This window comes from Gaeumannomyces tritici (genome assembly GCF_000145635.1).
Source record: "Gaeumannomyces tritici R3-111a-1 unplaced genomic scaffold supercont2.2, whole genome shotgun sequence".
Classification (NCBI taxonomy): domain Eukaryota; kingdom Fungi; phylum Ascomycota; class Sordariomycetes; order Magnaporthales; family Magnaporthaceae; genus Gaeumannomyces; species Gaeumannomyces tritici.
In genome coordinates this window covers 5,422,821-5,438,079 of record NW_008804546.1, presented here as the reverse complement: position 1 = coordinate 5,438,079, position 15,259 = coordinate 5,422,821, and the positions used below count along the sequence as shown (strand labels likewise).

Below are 15,259 nucleotides of genomic sequence, written 5' to 3'. Positions count from 1 at the left end.
CGATTACCGTCTTATTGAACCGGAGCTGAGTCCCGGTGCGTGGTCATGCACAATTTATTGCGACCGGCCGCCCGCGGGATGGACGTTGAAATGCACAAATACCAAATACCCACATTTTGGTAATACCAGTGGGATCCCTTTCAGATACCACCTGGGGCGATGGATCATTGAGTTTGAATCCCGCAATTGACGAGAGTGGAGTTATTGGAAAAGATCAGTCGAGAAAACCAATACGGGGGCAGGGGTCCTATTCTCGAGGGCCTTGGTGGGTGGTGGTGCTATTTCCCTCCAAGCCTGACGCCACTGACGACGGCGGTTGCGACGGTCAATGTGCCGCGTGGGCGACATGAACGCGTCTGCCCGTCTGTTAGGGGAACCGCGAGGCGCAGCGGCGACGGGAAGGGCAAAGGAAAAGAAACGAAAAAACACGCGTGGTTACACCAGTTGCAGCAGTGACCTGAAACTTCAGGGGCTGCTGTTACTGTGCTGGTCAGTGAGTTGGCCGTTGGCGACCAGTTCATGCCCACTGCCAGCCCCAAAAAAAAAACACACAATCCTACCTACCCACATCCCACTCGGCAGCCAGAAGGCTACGCTAACCCAGGGCCAGGGCTTGGGATCAGGCTGGGAGCAGCCCTGCGCCGCGATTCTGTCTTTTCTTTCGAGGCTGCCTGCCCCGCACTGCACTTCCAAGAAGCGACCTAATGGGACGCTGCGTTTTTTGCTCGAATTCCTTTTTCTGGGGCATGCAGGCGTTCGAGAAAAATTGGTAGTGATATGGAGACAACGAGCAATGTGAAAGAATACGCAAAAGAAAAGGGGAGGCGATCTTGGGTCTCCCGTCGCCAAATCGCCCGCCAGGGAGGGGAAGGGTTTGCCGGCGCTGTGGGCTGGCTGAGGAGCTTCTCGCATGCGGGAGGCCCAGCTCGGCGGTGGATGGTGGGTGGTTATGACTGGTCCGGCACTCGCTGCCCCTCAGGCCCCAGGCCCCAGGCCCCAGGCCCCAGGCCCCTGGAGCCTGGGGATGCCAGTTGACAGCTCTTCACCTCTCGCTCGCACTTCTCTCCTAGTAGCAAAAAAAACTGGGGCCCGCGCCCCTGGCTCTGGGTCCCCTTGCGGGGGGTGGGTTGAGAGCGCAGGTGAGAATGGGTTACTGCATTAGGAATCCTTTTCGGTCGCTGCGGAGGGGGGGGGGGGGGTGGTCGTCGTTTATCCTGGGCCATATAAAGCCATATTATATACCAGTATCATAGTAGGTACCCGCAAATCACCACCCACACACACACCCCCGTTGCAGTCGCCTCCCATTTGTTTTCTTCCCTTGCGCACAGAGAGAGGAGGCTCACCGTGACAGAACCCCATCACGAGAGCGTCGCCGTCCGTCTTTGCCGAAGGACGTGTTTTCTCTTTCAGTTCGTTCGGTGGGGATCTTCAAGCGAAAGTGGTACAAACGAGGCTAGCCTGGGCTACTCTTTCAAGGGGGCGTGTAATACGATCGACAACACCCGCGATGGGGCCAGAACGGCGTGCATCGCCTGGCGATGGGGCGACATTTTCCTTTCTTGGGCGTCCATCCGCGTGGGTTGTTTGTGGGCTCGCTCGTCTCCGTCGCCTGCCGCTCTCCGCCAAGTGCAGAGATGCCCAATCGACGCTAATCATGTCCAAAGATAAGGAGTATTTGGTATCACATCCGCAGCACCCTGCAGGTACCCCCCGCCCCGGAGCTGCAGCCCTGAAGCACAGCTGATGCGTCGGGCATTTCGGAACAAGTGGTAGATCTGTTTGGTCCCAAGAACGAGCAGGAGAGAAGAAAAATAAAACGAGAAGAAAAGAAGAGTGCGATTGCCGCCAGCCGGGCGTTTTGCTCCATTGCAGCGTAGTACATAGCTCGCTGGGACCTGCGTCGGGGCATTTGCGTGCCGGGGACCCTCTCTTGTTCCACGAAAGTTCTGCTCCACGAAAGAAGAATCTGTTGTGCTACGACCCGTTCCTGCGTCGGGCATTTTTCCCTGTGCGCCCGCCCTCTTTCATTTTACTTGGTTTTAAGCTTGACAATAACGGCCCCCACAGCGATCCTGGACCAAGACTTGCGATACAACGACGTTGATATAGACCCTCAGGGACCCTCAGGAACCCTCAGGGACCCCCTCCCACTCGTCCAGGGAATCCGATTGCCGGTCCTGTCTGCCAGCCTGCCAGCCTGCCAGCCAGCCAGCCAGCCAGCCAATTTGGCCGCCCTGCCTCGGTAGACAGCCTCGCCACGCCTTGCCAGTAGAAGCGAGGGTGGCTGCGTCATAAAAGTCGACGTTTGACAGCTTCTGGAACTCCGCAAAGGTGCTGCATTGCCGGTGAGACAGCCCAAAACTCCTCCATTCCCCATTGGGATGGCCGATGGCCCCCCCTCATCTCTTGCCGAGGTCGAAGGCATCTCCGGCCTCGAAAATACTGTGTATAAAAAAAAAACAGTGGCGCTCTCGCCAACCAACACAGCCTCCGAGGGTCAGGGTTTGGCGGCGCCGAGTGGCCGAAGCGGTGTTAGTAAGACGACCTGAAAAAGCGCCAGCCGATGACCAAGCGTCCAAGAACGGTTGGGAGTTCTTGGGCTACACCCCCGACCCTCTGTAGAAAAAAAAAAAAAAAAAGCGGGCGCCCACTTTGCTAGACAGGCCTCCTCTCGATCCCTGATCCCGCCCTTTTGACCCGCCAGTTCGTTCAGCGACTGGGCGGCGTGGCGGCCGTGTCGCGGTGAACGGTGGCCTGGGCAGGCAGTCTCCATCCTCACGCCCGCTCCCCTTTTGCCCCTATCCCCGACTTTCCTCGGTGTGGCCATCCACTCTTGCAACGCGCCGCAAAACGGCCGCGCTAGCGCTAGGGTGGAAGAGTCAAAGGCCAAGGTAAGCCTGGGCGGGGCTGGCAGCTGGGGCAGCTGGGCTGGCCCGGAAAGGAGATAGCTCGACGTGAATGTTGCCGAATCCCTGACAATCACTTCTTGGAGTGCCCATCACAAAAGAGCTGGGAAACCGAAGTAAATCCGCAGAGCCCCCATTTCCGAGCCCCTGGCCTTTTTTTGTTGACTTTTTTTAAAATCACACACAGTGTTGGTCGGTGCCCCAGCGAAGCGCCCATGGTGTGTGTGTGTGTGTCTGTGTGTGTGTGTGTGTGTGTGTGTGTGTGTGTGTGTGTGTGTGTGTGTGTGTGTGTATACGTATGTGTGTCAGAGCTGGGTCTCCTCCCGTTGCCAAGGTCAGAACTCACCGTCTTCCAAGACTCGGGGCTGCAGAGACACTTCCGCGGTGGCCAAAAGAAGACAGAACAGCCGAGGACGAGGAAGAAAAAGCAAAAGCAAGAGCAAAAGGCACAAGACAAGCATCCAGTCGGCTGGCTCGGGTTGTGACTGTCACCCGCATTTGCCCAGGCGCTAGTGTCGACTGTTTGCTCACGTCTGCTGGGTTTTGGGCCGAGTTTTTTTGGCGACGGCGCCATCTCCCGGGACAGTAAAGCTCAGGGCTGCAGGCTCTGAAACTGTTGCGATTGGGCGTGGTGGCAAGGCGGAAATGGGGGGGACGGGAAACCATGTGGTTTTTTTATCGCCTAGGTCATAACACGTCACATATAAGATGCAGGCTTTCGGTGCCTTTTCAGCGCTAACCAACAAGAACGACAGGTCAAGAGAATATCGAAATAAAACGCAAAGCAAGCGAAAGAGGAAGGAAGGGATGTGTGTGGTGGCGCGCATGCGGTGAGCCAAGGTGACAGGATACGATACGACACGATGCCATGCTATGCTATGCCCTCACCCGTAGCGGCGGCGGCTCACCTCGAGGGCTGAGACACCGAGACGGGCGTTGTCGGCGGGAGGCCTACCTTTCCTGCCACACCGTGAGCCACGCTAGCGAGAATGTTGCGGGCTGCTCCAGCGAACCCACCCCGGACACTCTTGCCCACCCGTTTTCGGCCATGATCATCGAAAAGGAAGAGATGGAAGAGAGACGCTTTCGACACAGGCTTGCGACAACACCTCCTCGGCTTCTCGTTAAAGGTTTATTTGTTGACGCCGTCACTAGCTGCGACTTTGCCCCAACTTGACTTTAACCCCCCAGAAACTTGACAAGTGACAGAACGAGAAAGGGTACGGGGCAGGTGACAAGTGAGGCATGAAAACCGGTCATTTCCGGCAGCGCCCTCGACCGCCGATGTACAGGTGAAACTTCCAGAAGGAAAAGCAAAAGGCTGCCGAAGCGACATGAAATCCCCGGCCGTCGTCAATACCTGCCGTGTAGAATCAATGATCATCGCCTCGGCGCTGGAGGAGACCGAGATGATGTTGGAAAATACGAAGAAGCGGAGCCGGCTCTTTGCTGCCGACAAACGCTGCTACACACCCCTACCCACATCCTACCGATCTATTTCCATCTTGCCCCCATTCAAACACGCGAGCGCGCGCACTTGCAAGAGAAGAAAACCCCACCTGCTGTCAGAGAGAAGAAAAAAAAAAAAAAAAAAAAAACCAAGGGTATCATCGGATCGCTGGTACGCTAATGGGAGAACCCCACTGCGAGCTCGTTGCTTTTTCTGCTTGCCGCCCCAAAATTTTACAGTGCCCTATCCCTAAAACACGTGTGGCGGCTGACGGGCCACTAGTCTTTCAGCCTTTCCCCCCTCTGTCTCGCCCGCTCTCCGCAAAGCGCAGGGAACAGGCTGGCTCTGAAATGAGAGAGAACGAAAAAAAAAACAAGACGTGACTAACCCCCTAGCTTGCTGATGGCTCGCTCGCTACAAGGGGATGCCCTGCCTCTCCAGGTTGATCTCGTCACCTCGCGACATCATCCTTCGTATCTGCCATCACGTCTGTTTTCTTCAATCCGGTTGCGCCCTCGTCCCTTTGCGCGCTACTCCCAAAAAACCAACCCCCCCTGTCGGTTGGGCTCTCCCAGCTCCTTGGGACCGGCGTTGGTTCCTATTCCGGACAGGTTGTGGAAAGCAGACGGGAGAAAAGAAAAAGAACATGTAAGCGCTTCCATCTACGAACATTCGAACAAAAAAATGGATCAAGAGGGATGGGATCCGTTTCCGGGACTGTGCGTCGCCGCGCCCAAGTGTGTTTGTGATGGGATTCCTTGTGGAAATGAACAGTTGTGTATAAAAAAAATAAGCGGATAAGCACAAGGCCAAAGCAAAAGCACCGAAAAGCCCCATCATGTGATGCACAAGGGTGCAGGGCAGCAGAATGGATACGAGAGCCACTCGGAGTGCAGCCCGGCCCCGGTTCGTTATGCACGACTATGTCGCTTATCACTTGCCAATGTGTGTGTCCTCCCTCACAGGGGGATAGATGGCTTCGGGTGTGCGGTGTGAAATCATCACACATAAAAAATGAAATCCACAATCCTCAGGCCAGACAGGACAGCAACTGCCTACCTGCCCACCACCTTCTTTCCCTACCTTACTATCATCACTCCCACCCCCACACTTGGCGGATCGGTAAGGGCGTGAGCTGCCTACTTGCGGCATCACTGGCGTTTCCTTTTGACATCTGCCCAGGGCAAACGTCTGTGTGCCAACCTTGTTTCCTTTTCTCTGTGCTCCCCTTTCCCTCGCTCAACATGGCGTGCGGAGAGCATGGGCGAGCGAGGCCTGGACCGAGAGAGCGGTGTGATAGGCCACTCTCTGCCCGAGTCTGGGTCGGCTTCTCCCTTTCCCTGCCACCGACTGGCAACCTTGTTTGGCGAGCCAGGGAGGGTGTGGGCGGAGGGGGGCGTCCGTATCATCTCTTCTCTCCCCTTCTGTCGCTCTCTCTTTCTCTCTCTCACGCTTTTGGGCTTGAGTCGGGCTGAAGACGAGAGGCAAGCGAGAGCACCAAGAAGCCAGAAGGCGGAAAGGAGAGCAAGGGACAAAGACAGGGCCATGGAAGGACGTGCGCTAGCATGCAACCTTGCCCTGTCGCCCAGGGGGGGAGTACCTAGCCCGGGCCAGGTTAGGGGTCCAGGTCCAGATCCAGGTCCAGGTCCAGGTTCAGGTCCAGGCCCCCTCTCGACACGGGTCTCCGTCTGCGCACGACACGCCCCCCCGCCCCACCACCACGACGGCGACGAGAGGGAGTCTCTCTCTCTCTCTCACTCTCCCTCTGCGCTGCGCGCGTCCAGAGAATCAATGATCAGCACATGCCCCCAGCCAGGCCAGTGGGCCCTAAACCGGGGTGGTGGGTTCCCATGCTGTTGCGAAAGGGGGCGGCGGGCGGGAGGCGCGAGCCACATCTAATCGGGGAAGGGTGGGAAAACAAGATACCTGGGGGAGAGGTCGGGCCACCGAACGGACGGCTAGGGCAGAGCTTATCGGGAAGGCTGGGTGTGTGTCTGATAACTCAATGTGAGTTGGCTGTCTGACTTTTGGTAGTCAAATTCAAAGCCTCCTCTTTGTGGCCGAGTTTTACCTACAAAGAAGAAGAAAAAAAGGGGGCATGGAGAGAGGCTTGATATTATCCAATTTGACCCGGCATAGTACATGCAAGGCCTTTACGGATGGGCACAGTGGATGCAGGTAATGCAGGGGCTCGAGGCTCGATTCCCCAATTCGCAGCGGTGCCTGCATGAGGGTGGGACTGGTGCCTGCATTTTCCCAGTCGTCCGCCCCACGAAAGAAGCAGGTCCCAATTGCCAACTGCAGCAGTCCCGTCTTTTTCCTATGGAGCCAATTCCGGCTGCGCTGCACTGCACGTCCTGGCTTTGTTTCTCTGGGGCGGACGCGGAGGGAAGGGACGATCTTGCGCCGGACAATTGATATCTCCTAATTCCCCTTTTTGTGCTCAAAGGTCTCCACCAAGGCTGCAGCTGCAGAAGCCCGCTCGCTTCTGTGCGCGGTAGAGGAACCTAGGAAGAAACCTAGGAAGGAACCTAGGAATTTGTGCAGCCCTGATGCAAGCTACCATCTTGGTCACCCTCCTCCTCATCATCTTTCCCCCGCGCTGCTGGCCTTTTGCTCTAGCTAGCTAAACGAGCCGAGGCTGAGGAGAGGCTGGAGGCCCGGTCCCGAAGAATATCTGACCGTCTGTCTGTGTGTGCGCCTAGCCGACACCAACCTGGGAAAGGAGAGGGTGCGCGTGCGCGCGCGCGCGGGCTCGTCTTTCCCCTGGGCAGGGCTAGCCGCGGCAGGCATCAAGGAAAGCGCACCTACAACATCGCTCCGAGTCGGAACCCCGCATCGGCGCGAGGGCCGCCCGCCAGGAAGAACACGTGGTCTGTGGGAGATGCGGCGGGTGGGGGACACGGTGAGCGCGCGCGCGCCACAAACCTTCCAACCACGGTTTGTCACATAGGTGCACCCGCCCTGCTGACGGCGGCGCATCTCCCCCCCTTTGATGGCTGAAGCGAGAAATTGCAATTCGCGACGCGGCGCATCGGCCGGCGTTGCGGACTGGGGGGGTGTGGTAGGTATGTGGTAGTGGTGGCGGTGGTGGTGGACGACGTTCGACCGACCGTTACAGGCGGTGAAGCCAACGCCTGCTCGGCCTTTTCGGCACGCTGCCGGCGATCAGCAGTTGACATTGCTTTCTCCCCATGCATTAGTCGTCTGGGGCTGGTGTGGGCTCGTACCGCCGTCCTGCATGCGTCTCGGCCCTTTCAGCCCAAGGAGATTTATTCTATTGTTTGAGTTTATTACCCGATGATGGGCTCCAGGGACAAGGTGGACAAGATGGTGCGGGAGAGGCTCGTTTCAAGATACAGATTGTTTCTTATTGTCCTGAATTAGCAGCTTGTTCGTCCCGTTTTCCCAAGGCGAAAGCTCTCAACATGCTGCGAATGTTTCGTTTTAACAAGTTGCCCAAAAAAGCAGGTTGGATCGATGGAGCAGAGATCCAAAACATGGCCAAAATGCAACCCAAACCACACACACCCGACCAGCGAGTGCCCCATCAACGAAAGATTCTATTTAACAGCAATTGTTTCGAGCTAGTTTCAGGCGACATGGGCCATTCCTGCCCTGCCATTGGCTGCGTCAAGTTTCCCACGCAAGGGGGGCTTGTGGGGGTTTCACGGGCGGGGACAACCCCACCCACCACATCCAAAATAAGGACAGGCCCCCTTGCCACGTGCGTGCGGCCACGTTACCATCCCTGCACTTGATCTGCGCGCCCTCGCGCGACGTCCACAAAATGGTCCGTGCGCACCATCCCCATCCATCACTTCCCCACCCTTTTTTTTTTTTATCCCCGCCTGCCAATTGGGGGCAGGCGAAGCCGACAAGCCAAGCCCAGGCCCAGGGCCCAGCCCACGCACAGCAACAACCCACGCACAACAACACGCAACCGCCGTGCAGCAGCAAACATGGTCGCTGCGAGACTGAGTCGCAGATGGTTGCGTTCGCGTGCGCGCGCGCGACATGGCAGCAGCATGGGAGACGTGATCAAATCTGGCATAACATCTGACTGATCAAGGCGCACATTGGCCACCTCGCTGTTCTTTTGTGCGTTCAGCTAAAATAAGGGTCGGGGGTGGGTTGTTGTATCCAGACCATTCTGACCGTCGTTTTGCCCGCCGAGACCTTATGATTTTCCCCGCCCCATGCGACGACGGCAGTGTTTTCAACGGTTACGGGGTTCGGAGTTTTTTTTTTGGCAATCAACCCATCGCGTGTCCGTCCCCCTCTCTGATCCGCCTGTCAAAAAAATAAAAAAGGCGGGGGGCCAGCAACCACAGACAGTGGGTAACCAAATTTCCCCAACGTGGCCGGCCCCACCAGGCAGACAAGGCACGGAATGGCTTTTCGGGCAACTCTCCTCGTCGTCGTGGAAATTAAACAGGAGCACCGCAGCGTCGCGTCGACCCGGGACGGGCCCGCGTCAAGTGTCAAGTGCCAATGTTTCCCGAAAGTTTGAATACGCAGGGTAGGACGTGGGACGGTGGCTCAACTCGCGCACTGATGGGAAAATATGGCCACGAAGCGACAAAAAAAAGTCAATTGGCGATAAACACGACGGCGACCGTTGGGGGCAGGCAACGTCTAAACACGACGGCGACGTCGGGGGCGGGCAACGTCGGCGGCAGGCAACGTCGACAAAGCCAAAGGAAATTAAGAGTGCGACCCGTGGGAATCCCCGGGCGGCCCTGACAGATGACCGGCCGCCCGCAACCCCGCTCCATGGCCGCTGGAACCTGCCTAACTGGGACCGAGGGTTCAAGGGTTTCTCCCACCGGAGGGCAGTTCGTGGCCATCTAGCTTTCTGGACGCATCGCCGGCGACGAGGAGTGGTCGCCGCCGCCGAGATCTATTTAGCGTCCCCCTTTGTTGCAACCGAGAATCCCGGCCGTGGTCCGTTTTTTTTTTTTTGTCCTTCCGTTCTCACACCCCGTGGTAATCTGGTGGGTCTGCCTTTGTGCTCGGGGGTTTTTATTTATTTGTTGGCCTCCTCCACACTTTGTGCCAGGAAGGGAATCAAGGACATACGATAATCGCAGACGGTAGATGAAGATGTGGGTTTCGGTTCCTCTCTCGCGCAGCCGAAGCGAGCCCACGCGCGCCTGTCTTGCGTCTCCCCCCCGCTCCCTCGACGATTATGTACGGGCTCCGGCCGGTCTCCATGCGTTGTCGCTTCCGTAATATCAATCTCTTGGTTGCATGCTTGCTACTGCTGCTGCCTCTTCCCGCCCGCTGTCCCCCGCTGTCCCCCGCAGATCAATGCACGTGCCGTCGCGGCTGGGGGTGGGGACTTGGCAACGGTAATACTCCTCGTTGGATGGATAAACTGCAAGAAAAAAGGACCAGCGGGCAGCGATGCCATTCTGAATGTCTACTTCCCCGCGGAGCTGTGACGCTGGTCCTCTTTTCAGATCTTGTGTGTGTGTGTAAATTTCAGAGATATTTTTTTTTCTTTCTCCCATTCCTAATGGATGGGGGGCTAGAGGCGTAACTCGGCTCACCAAGCCGCAGAGATGGTGGCGTCGTCTTCGGAGGAGTTCATCGTGGCGAACAAGCGTGCATATGCAGGACCCCCCCTCCTCGCCCTCCTCCAAAAAGGCCGAAATTTCTATATGCGCGCGCACACACACTCGACGGGCAGCCAACTTCTTTTGGACTGAGCAAATGGGAGCCTGGTGGGGTTTCCAAATGGGGAGGGGGGGGAAGGAGGAGGAGGAGGGTGGTCAAAGCTCTTGCAGCATGTCCGCATTAGGTTTTGTCCAATTAGGTTGTGTCCAAGCAAGCGGGCAAGCCAAAAAGCAGACCTTCATCGCCGCCGCCCACCCTCCTTTCACCTGCAACAAAAGAGGAATCGCCGACCATCTTTTTTGGAATTGGACTGCAGGCGAGCAGACAGGAAAAGGCGGGTCACGACAGGCACCAAGATGCTGAAAGGGGCAGCGAAGCGGCAGTCGGAGAGGGAAGGCCGATCTAGCCATGTTGTGGCCACCAAATGTGATAGCGGCTGCATCGGCCATACTCGCCGCTGCAAGATTCCGCTGCAACTGATATCACACGGCAGGGTGTGTGTGTGTGTGTGTGTGTGCCACGGCTGGCCCTTTCCCGAGCGGTGAGACCAAGTGGAAATTTGAGAGGTTGAAGCTATCTAGAGGCTACGCTAAAAAAAAGTTGTCCCATGACGGCCTAGGTTGGCGTCGAGAAGGGAATACCAGCGTCGTGATAAGCTTCGTCCAAGTGAGCTAGAAAAGGTTGCGAGCTTGGTTCCCAGCCATTGGGAGAAATAAAGGGTGGCAGTACCGAACGATTGAGAAAATTCATGCCGCCTCCCGGATTGCGGGGGATGGTCCAAGCCCTGGGGGTGCGGGTGGATTGACCAACCAGAGGCCATATCCGAGCCCCACCCAAGCCGGCCAGCCGACTGGTTCTTTTTCCTGATGCATTTTCTCAACTTTACGTTTGCGGCAGCAATCTACCCGCCTATGCCGTGTCTGGTGTCTGTCGGTACAGCGCAGAAAGAACCACAAGCTGGGCGGTGCTGGTTATTGCTAACTGCGGTGATTGCTCCTGCAGCGTATGTGATGCTTCCCCACAAACCCAACCCTCTTTCTTTCCCGCCCCGGCGTCTGCGCAAGAAGAATGATGCATTACAGCAAAACAAAAAAAAAAAAAAAAAAAGATGGCAAGGTAACCAGAGGGCCAAGGATAGCGGTCCCAGGCCGATGGCACCGTACCCTTTTACCAAATACCAAGAAGGGGCCGCCAAATTCCTCCAACCAGACGGGCGACCAGCCGTGCTGGGCTGCATAGGGCGGGCGGGCTTCTGGGCCCAAAGCGTGCCTTGGTTCTTGAGGGGACGATTGCGGAGTGCATGGGAAGGGTGAGCTGGCGACACGGGACGATGACGGGCGGCGGTGGTGGTGGTACCTGTGCATGCCTCGTCGCCTCGTCGCCGTTTGCCGTGTCCCGTGCTTTTGTGCAACGAAGCAAGACGGCAGGAGAATGCAGGTTCGAGGTCGGAGAGTTTTGTCGTGTTCTCCTTTCTGTTCCTGCAACGTAGCACGAAAACGTTGGATGCGGACAGGCAGCGCCGCCCATGAGCGAAACCATACCGCGCTTCTGGACGCCAAAAGTCCCCCATCGCGGGACAAGACACTTTGGGAACGCTCTCCCTCTTCTTACTGGCTAGATTCTGGTTTCCATTCCTGCTTTTGGCAACTCGGCCAGGTCCACAACACGGGCCCATTGTCGCATTCATCTGTCCAATCACGTCGCTCCGTCGCCTTACAGTCGTACCACCAAGAATGCGGGAAGGCCCCGGACCCTCCTCCTTTCTCGGGAGCAGACGGGTGGCGGGCTGGGCCTTGTTTTGTTTTTTCCTCCTTCTCCCGCGTGGTCTCGGAAAATGTGTCAAATGCTAGCCACGTTGGCTTTGTGGTAAGGGAAAGGAATGGACGGCGGGCATCGTTATAGCATTAAAAAGCAATTAACGATTACCAGGCATCCAAAAGGTAATATTCAATATTGGGTCTAGACGAAATGTGCATTTACGCCACGAATAATTGTGTTTCTTGGCGGCGGAAGCCTTCGGCTAAAGGCATTGCGGGTTGTACCTCTCCAAGATGTCAACTAGTGATTGCTAATCGTTGGGGGAAGGTGGTTTTTGGTGATTTCAAGTCGAGGTTCTGTTGTGGTGGCAGCTACAACCACTACCACCACCACCACACCTAGTTATCGGCCAGCACGGCAGCCCGGCAGGCCTTTCATCCGGCAAACACACCACCACCGCGTTTTCGCTTCCACCCCCCCTTGGCGCTGCTTGTGTGCTGCATTGTTACGTGCTGCCGCGTTGACAATTGAACTGGAACCCGAAGCGCACCATGGCCACCCTTCGACCCGTCCCAATCAGACATCTCGCGCGTCTTCTGGTGGACGAAAAGGGGAGGGGGGTGACCAAGCTCTTTCTAGCCACGACCGATGGTGACGATGCGTGCCCCACGTTTGGATAATGTGATGCTTTCTTTTGTTGCGGGGTGCCTGTGCCGTCGTTGCACTGAACATGCATATTTCCTCAACGTGCTCTCTCTCTCTCTCTCTCCCGCCTGGCCTGGCCTGGGTCGTTGTGGGCGCAAAAAAGTGCGCCACCATAACGCGACCGGTGTGCGCACGGGGTCCGCTGTCTGCGTTTTGATGCGACTTGCGTCCATTCTGTGCCGTCCCGACGACACAGGTTCAGTACCAAGTGAGAGTGAGAGAGAGAGAGTGTGTGTGTATGTGCGTGTGACAACCCCGCAAACTGCAGCCCTTCGTCGTCCTTGTCGTCGTCGTCGTCGTCGGCCTTTTTACAAAAGCGGCGGGGTTTCCTGCTGCCAAGACTTTGCTTGTCGACGCTCCAACACCTGCGCCTCAACTTTAACCGAATGACACGGCGGGCCTCGTCTGCGCGCGCGCAAGCAGAGAAGGGCACGAGACGCTAAACCTTTTCTTTATCCTTTTCTCGGGAGGCCGCAGCGGTTTCGAGGCCGGCATGCAAAACCGGCCAGCGCCAAATACACCTGGCCAACAAAAGACCAAGTGGGAGGGGAGAATCCAGGAACAAAGCCACCGCCACCGCCGCCGCCGCCCCGCCTGCCTCCTCTTACCGTTGCTACCGTTTCGGCCGCGTCGCCGCCCACAACGACTGCCGAATACCACAACGCTCCCGTCTCTACATGTCCATAAACAGGAGACAGGAGGGGTGAGCCGTGCCGCCTCCGCCTCCCCCTGCTGCTCACCCCGCACTGCAGGCGCGGAAAGGAGGACGGAAATAGATGAGGGACGGCACAACGCCCGGCAGCCGGGCCAGATGCACGCCCTCTCCCGGGCGTGCGCAACACGGCAGCGAGCATGGGCGAGTTGGGTGGAAACGGCGCGGCAGAAGCAAAAAAAATAGGAGCAACGCCGGGCCCGACATTGCCGGCCGGAGTCGCCCCGTGCGCGGCCTGTACCAGTCGGAGCATTACCGTGCCACTTGAACATTCCGCGTTTGAACGGTTTGGGTGTGGTGCGTGTGTGTGTGTGTGTGTGTGTATCCTAACGACATCAGGAATTGAATTCTATATGCAGGGAGAAGGATGCTGCAAAGGCCACGCAATTGGACAACCAGCCGTTCCGCCTGTGTGGTTACGAATGAGAATCTGTCTCGCAGACGAAACCCACGCTTTGCATGTGCGTGGAATAATAATAATAATATCCTTCTTTCTGTCTTTCTGATCCGCCAAGTCACAGGTTTGCATCATGTGCTCCCCCAGGTGTTCGAGGGAGCTGCACCACCATGATCCCGTTGTGGGTCCTGGGAGGGACACTGAAAAACAAAATGAGGCGCAAAACTACACACGCGTCAGCAGAAACACTAGCACGAACCATTGCACGCCGCCGGCCTTGGGGCTAAAGCCGCCAGAGGGGCGGCCTAGAACCGTGAGGCGTGTCCGAAGGGGTGGCTACCATGGACCGGTGTGGCCTAAACGATGGTTTTGGAATATAGAGATGAGGAGAGACGGGCGGACGGATTGTGGGAGTTGGTAAAGGGTTGAACCAAAGCTGGAACGGGGAACGACAGGAAATCCAATATGGTAGTAAATCAACGGGCAAAGAAAACGCACAAAAACGCGACGAGTCTGAAGGGGGGGCCGGGCTTGGCTCCATCTCCTAAACCCTCCCCCTTCTTCCCCGCAGACGCCACCCCGGTTTTGTGGCTGAGATAGCGGCCTCTGTCACTCTCCACTCTCCACTTGGCTGAGGCAAGGCACCAGCAGGCACTAAGGAGTTCTGACCTGAGCGGACGTTTGTGCCAACCCGGCCCTGGTCAGCGATATGGGGAGGGACCTTGGCCACTTTCTGCCAGCATCGCTCGTGTCGATGCTGTTATCTGCTAGGTTCGGTCCTTTTGAGACCGGCTGCTTGGGTTCCCTTGCGCTAATCCAGGGGTTCGGTTGGCGCCAGGAAAACCCGCCCTTTTCTTTTTCGTCCTTGGCCGGTTAGGCTGAGCCTCTGACGACATCAATGGGTCATCTCCGAGCATGCCGGCACGCACCCCAAGCACAACACGCAACGGCCAGTCTCCAGAAAAGGGCACCCCCCGAAATCTCGCTGCATTGCCAGAACTTGTGGCCATTTTCTTGGAAGGATGGCGGTAAGACGGAATAAAATGGGGGGGGTTTCGTTGTCGCCACAGCGGGAATAGTCTGATGTCTCACCCAACCGGAACAAGCTCCGGGGCTGCGGGCGTTGTGGGTTCTTTTTTGTCCTGCATGTTTGCCATCAAACAGAAAGGGGGGCAAAAGGACAACGAAAACAGCGAAGAACAGCGAGCGCACAAGGGCGCGGCTTTAGTCCGAAAGCAGCATTGCTAAGAGGTGCAAATACAACTTCCCCTTCGATACGCCGCCGAACCCGATGGGTCATGGACAAGTCGCCAATGGTCGGAGGAGAGTTGAGACAAGACAACAGAGTGACATTGAATTTTTGACTCGCTCAAGGTTTTCTACCCAGGGAAACCTTGCTTCGGGAACCATGCTTTTTCGATGTCGTCGCCTTCCCCTACCCCTCCCCTTGTTTTTCCTGCCGCAACTTCCACCCCAGATACCGTCGCCCCGTTTTCTCGCTCCGCATGGCCCCCATATCATATCTTGACAAACGCAACCTCCCGAGTCAACCGGGCGCAGATGCGGGTTTTAAGGGGCGGAAGGACAAAAATATTAGCAATCAAGGTCGGTCAAGGAAAGAAGCAGGTAAATAAATAAAATAAATAAAATAAAAAAAGCAACCAAAATAAAAGAAAGAAGAGCAAAAGAGTAAACGGGTGCGGTTT

The 15,259-nt window shown here is 56.7% G+C and overlaps 2 protein-coding genes across 2 annotated transcripts; both read right to left on the bottom strand.

Moving 5' to 3' along the window:
• Positions 1–1,918: 1,918 nt before the first annotated feature.
• On the bottom strand, positions 1,919–2,636 carry GGTG_04376 (hypothetical protein). The gene has a single exon (XM_009222171.1). It carries the CDS (start codon positions 2,426–2,428, stop codon positions 2,117–2,119), a length of 312 nt encoding a protein of 103 aa, XP_009220435.1. The 5' UTR covers positions 2,429–2,636; the 3' UTR covers positions 1,919–2,116.
• A 450-nt stretch (positions 2,637–3,086) lies between these two features.
• On the bottom strand, positions 3,087–3,728 carry GGTG_04375 (hypothetical protein; the record flags this gene model as incomplete). The annotated part of the gene is made up of 2 exons (XM_009222170.1): positions 3,441–3,728; positions 3,087–3,143 (listed from the first exon to the last, which is right to left on the bottom strand). The coding sequence occupies exons 1-2, from the start codon at positions 3,573–3,575 to the stop codon at positions 3,087–3,089; spliced, it is 192 nt and encodes a 63-aa protein (XP_009220434.1). The 5' UTR covers positions 3,576–3,728.
• Between the last annotated feature and the right edge of the window lie 11,531 nt (positions 3,729–15,259).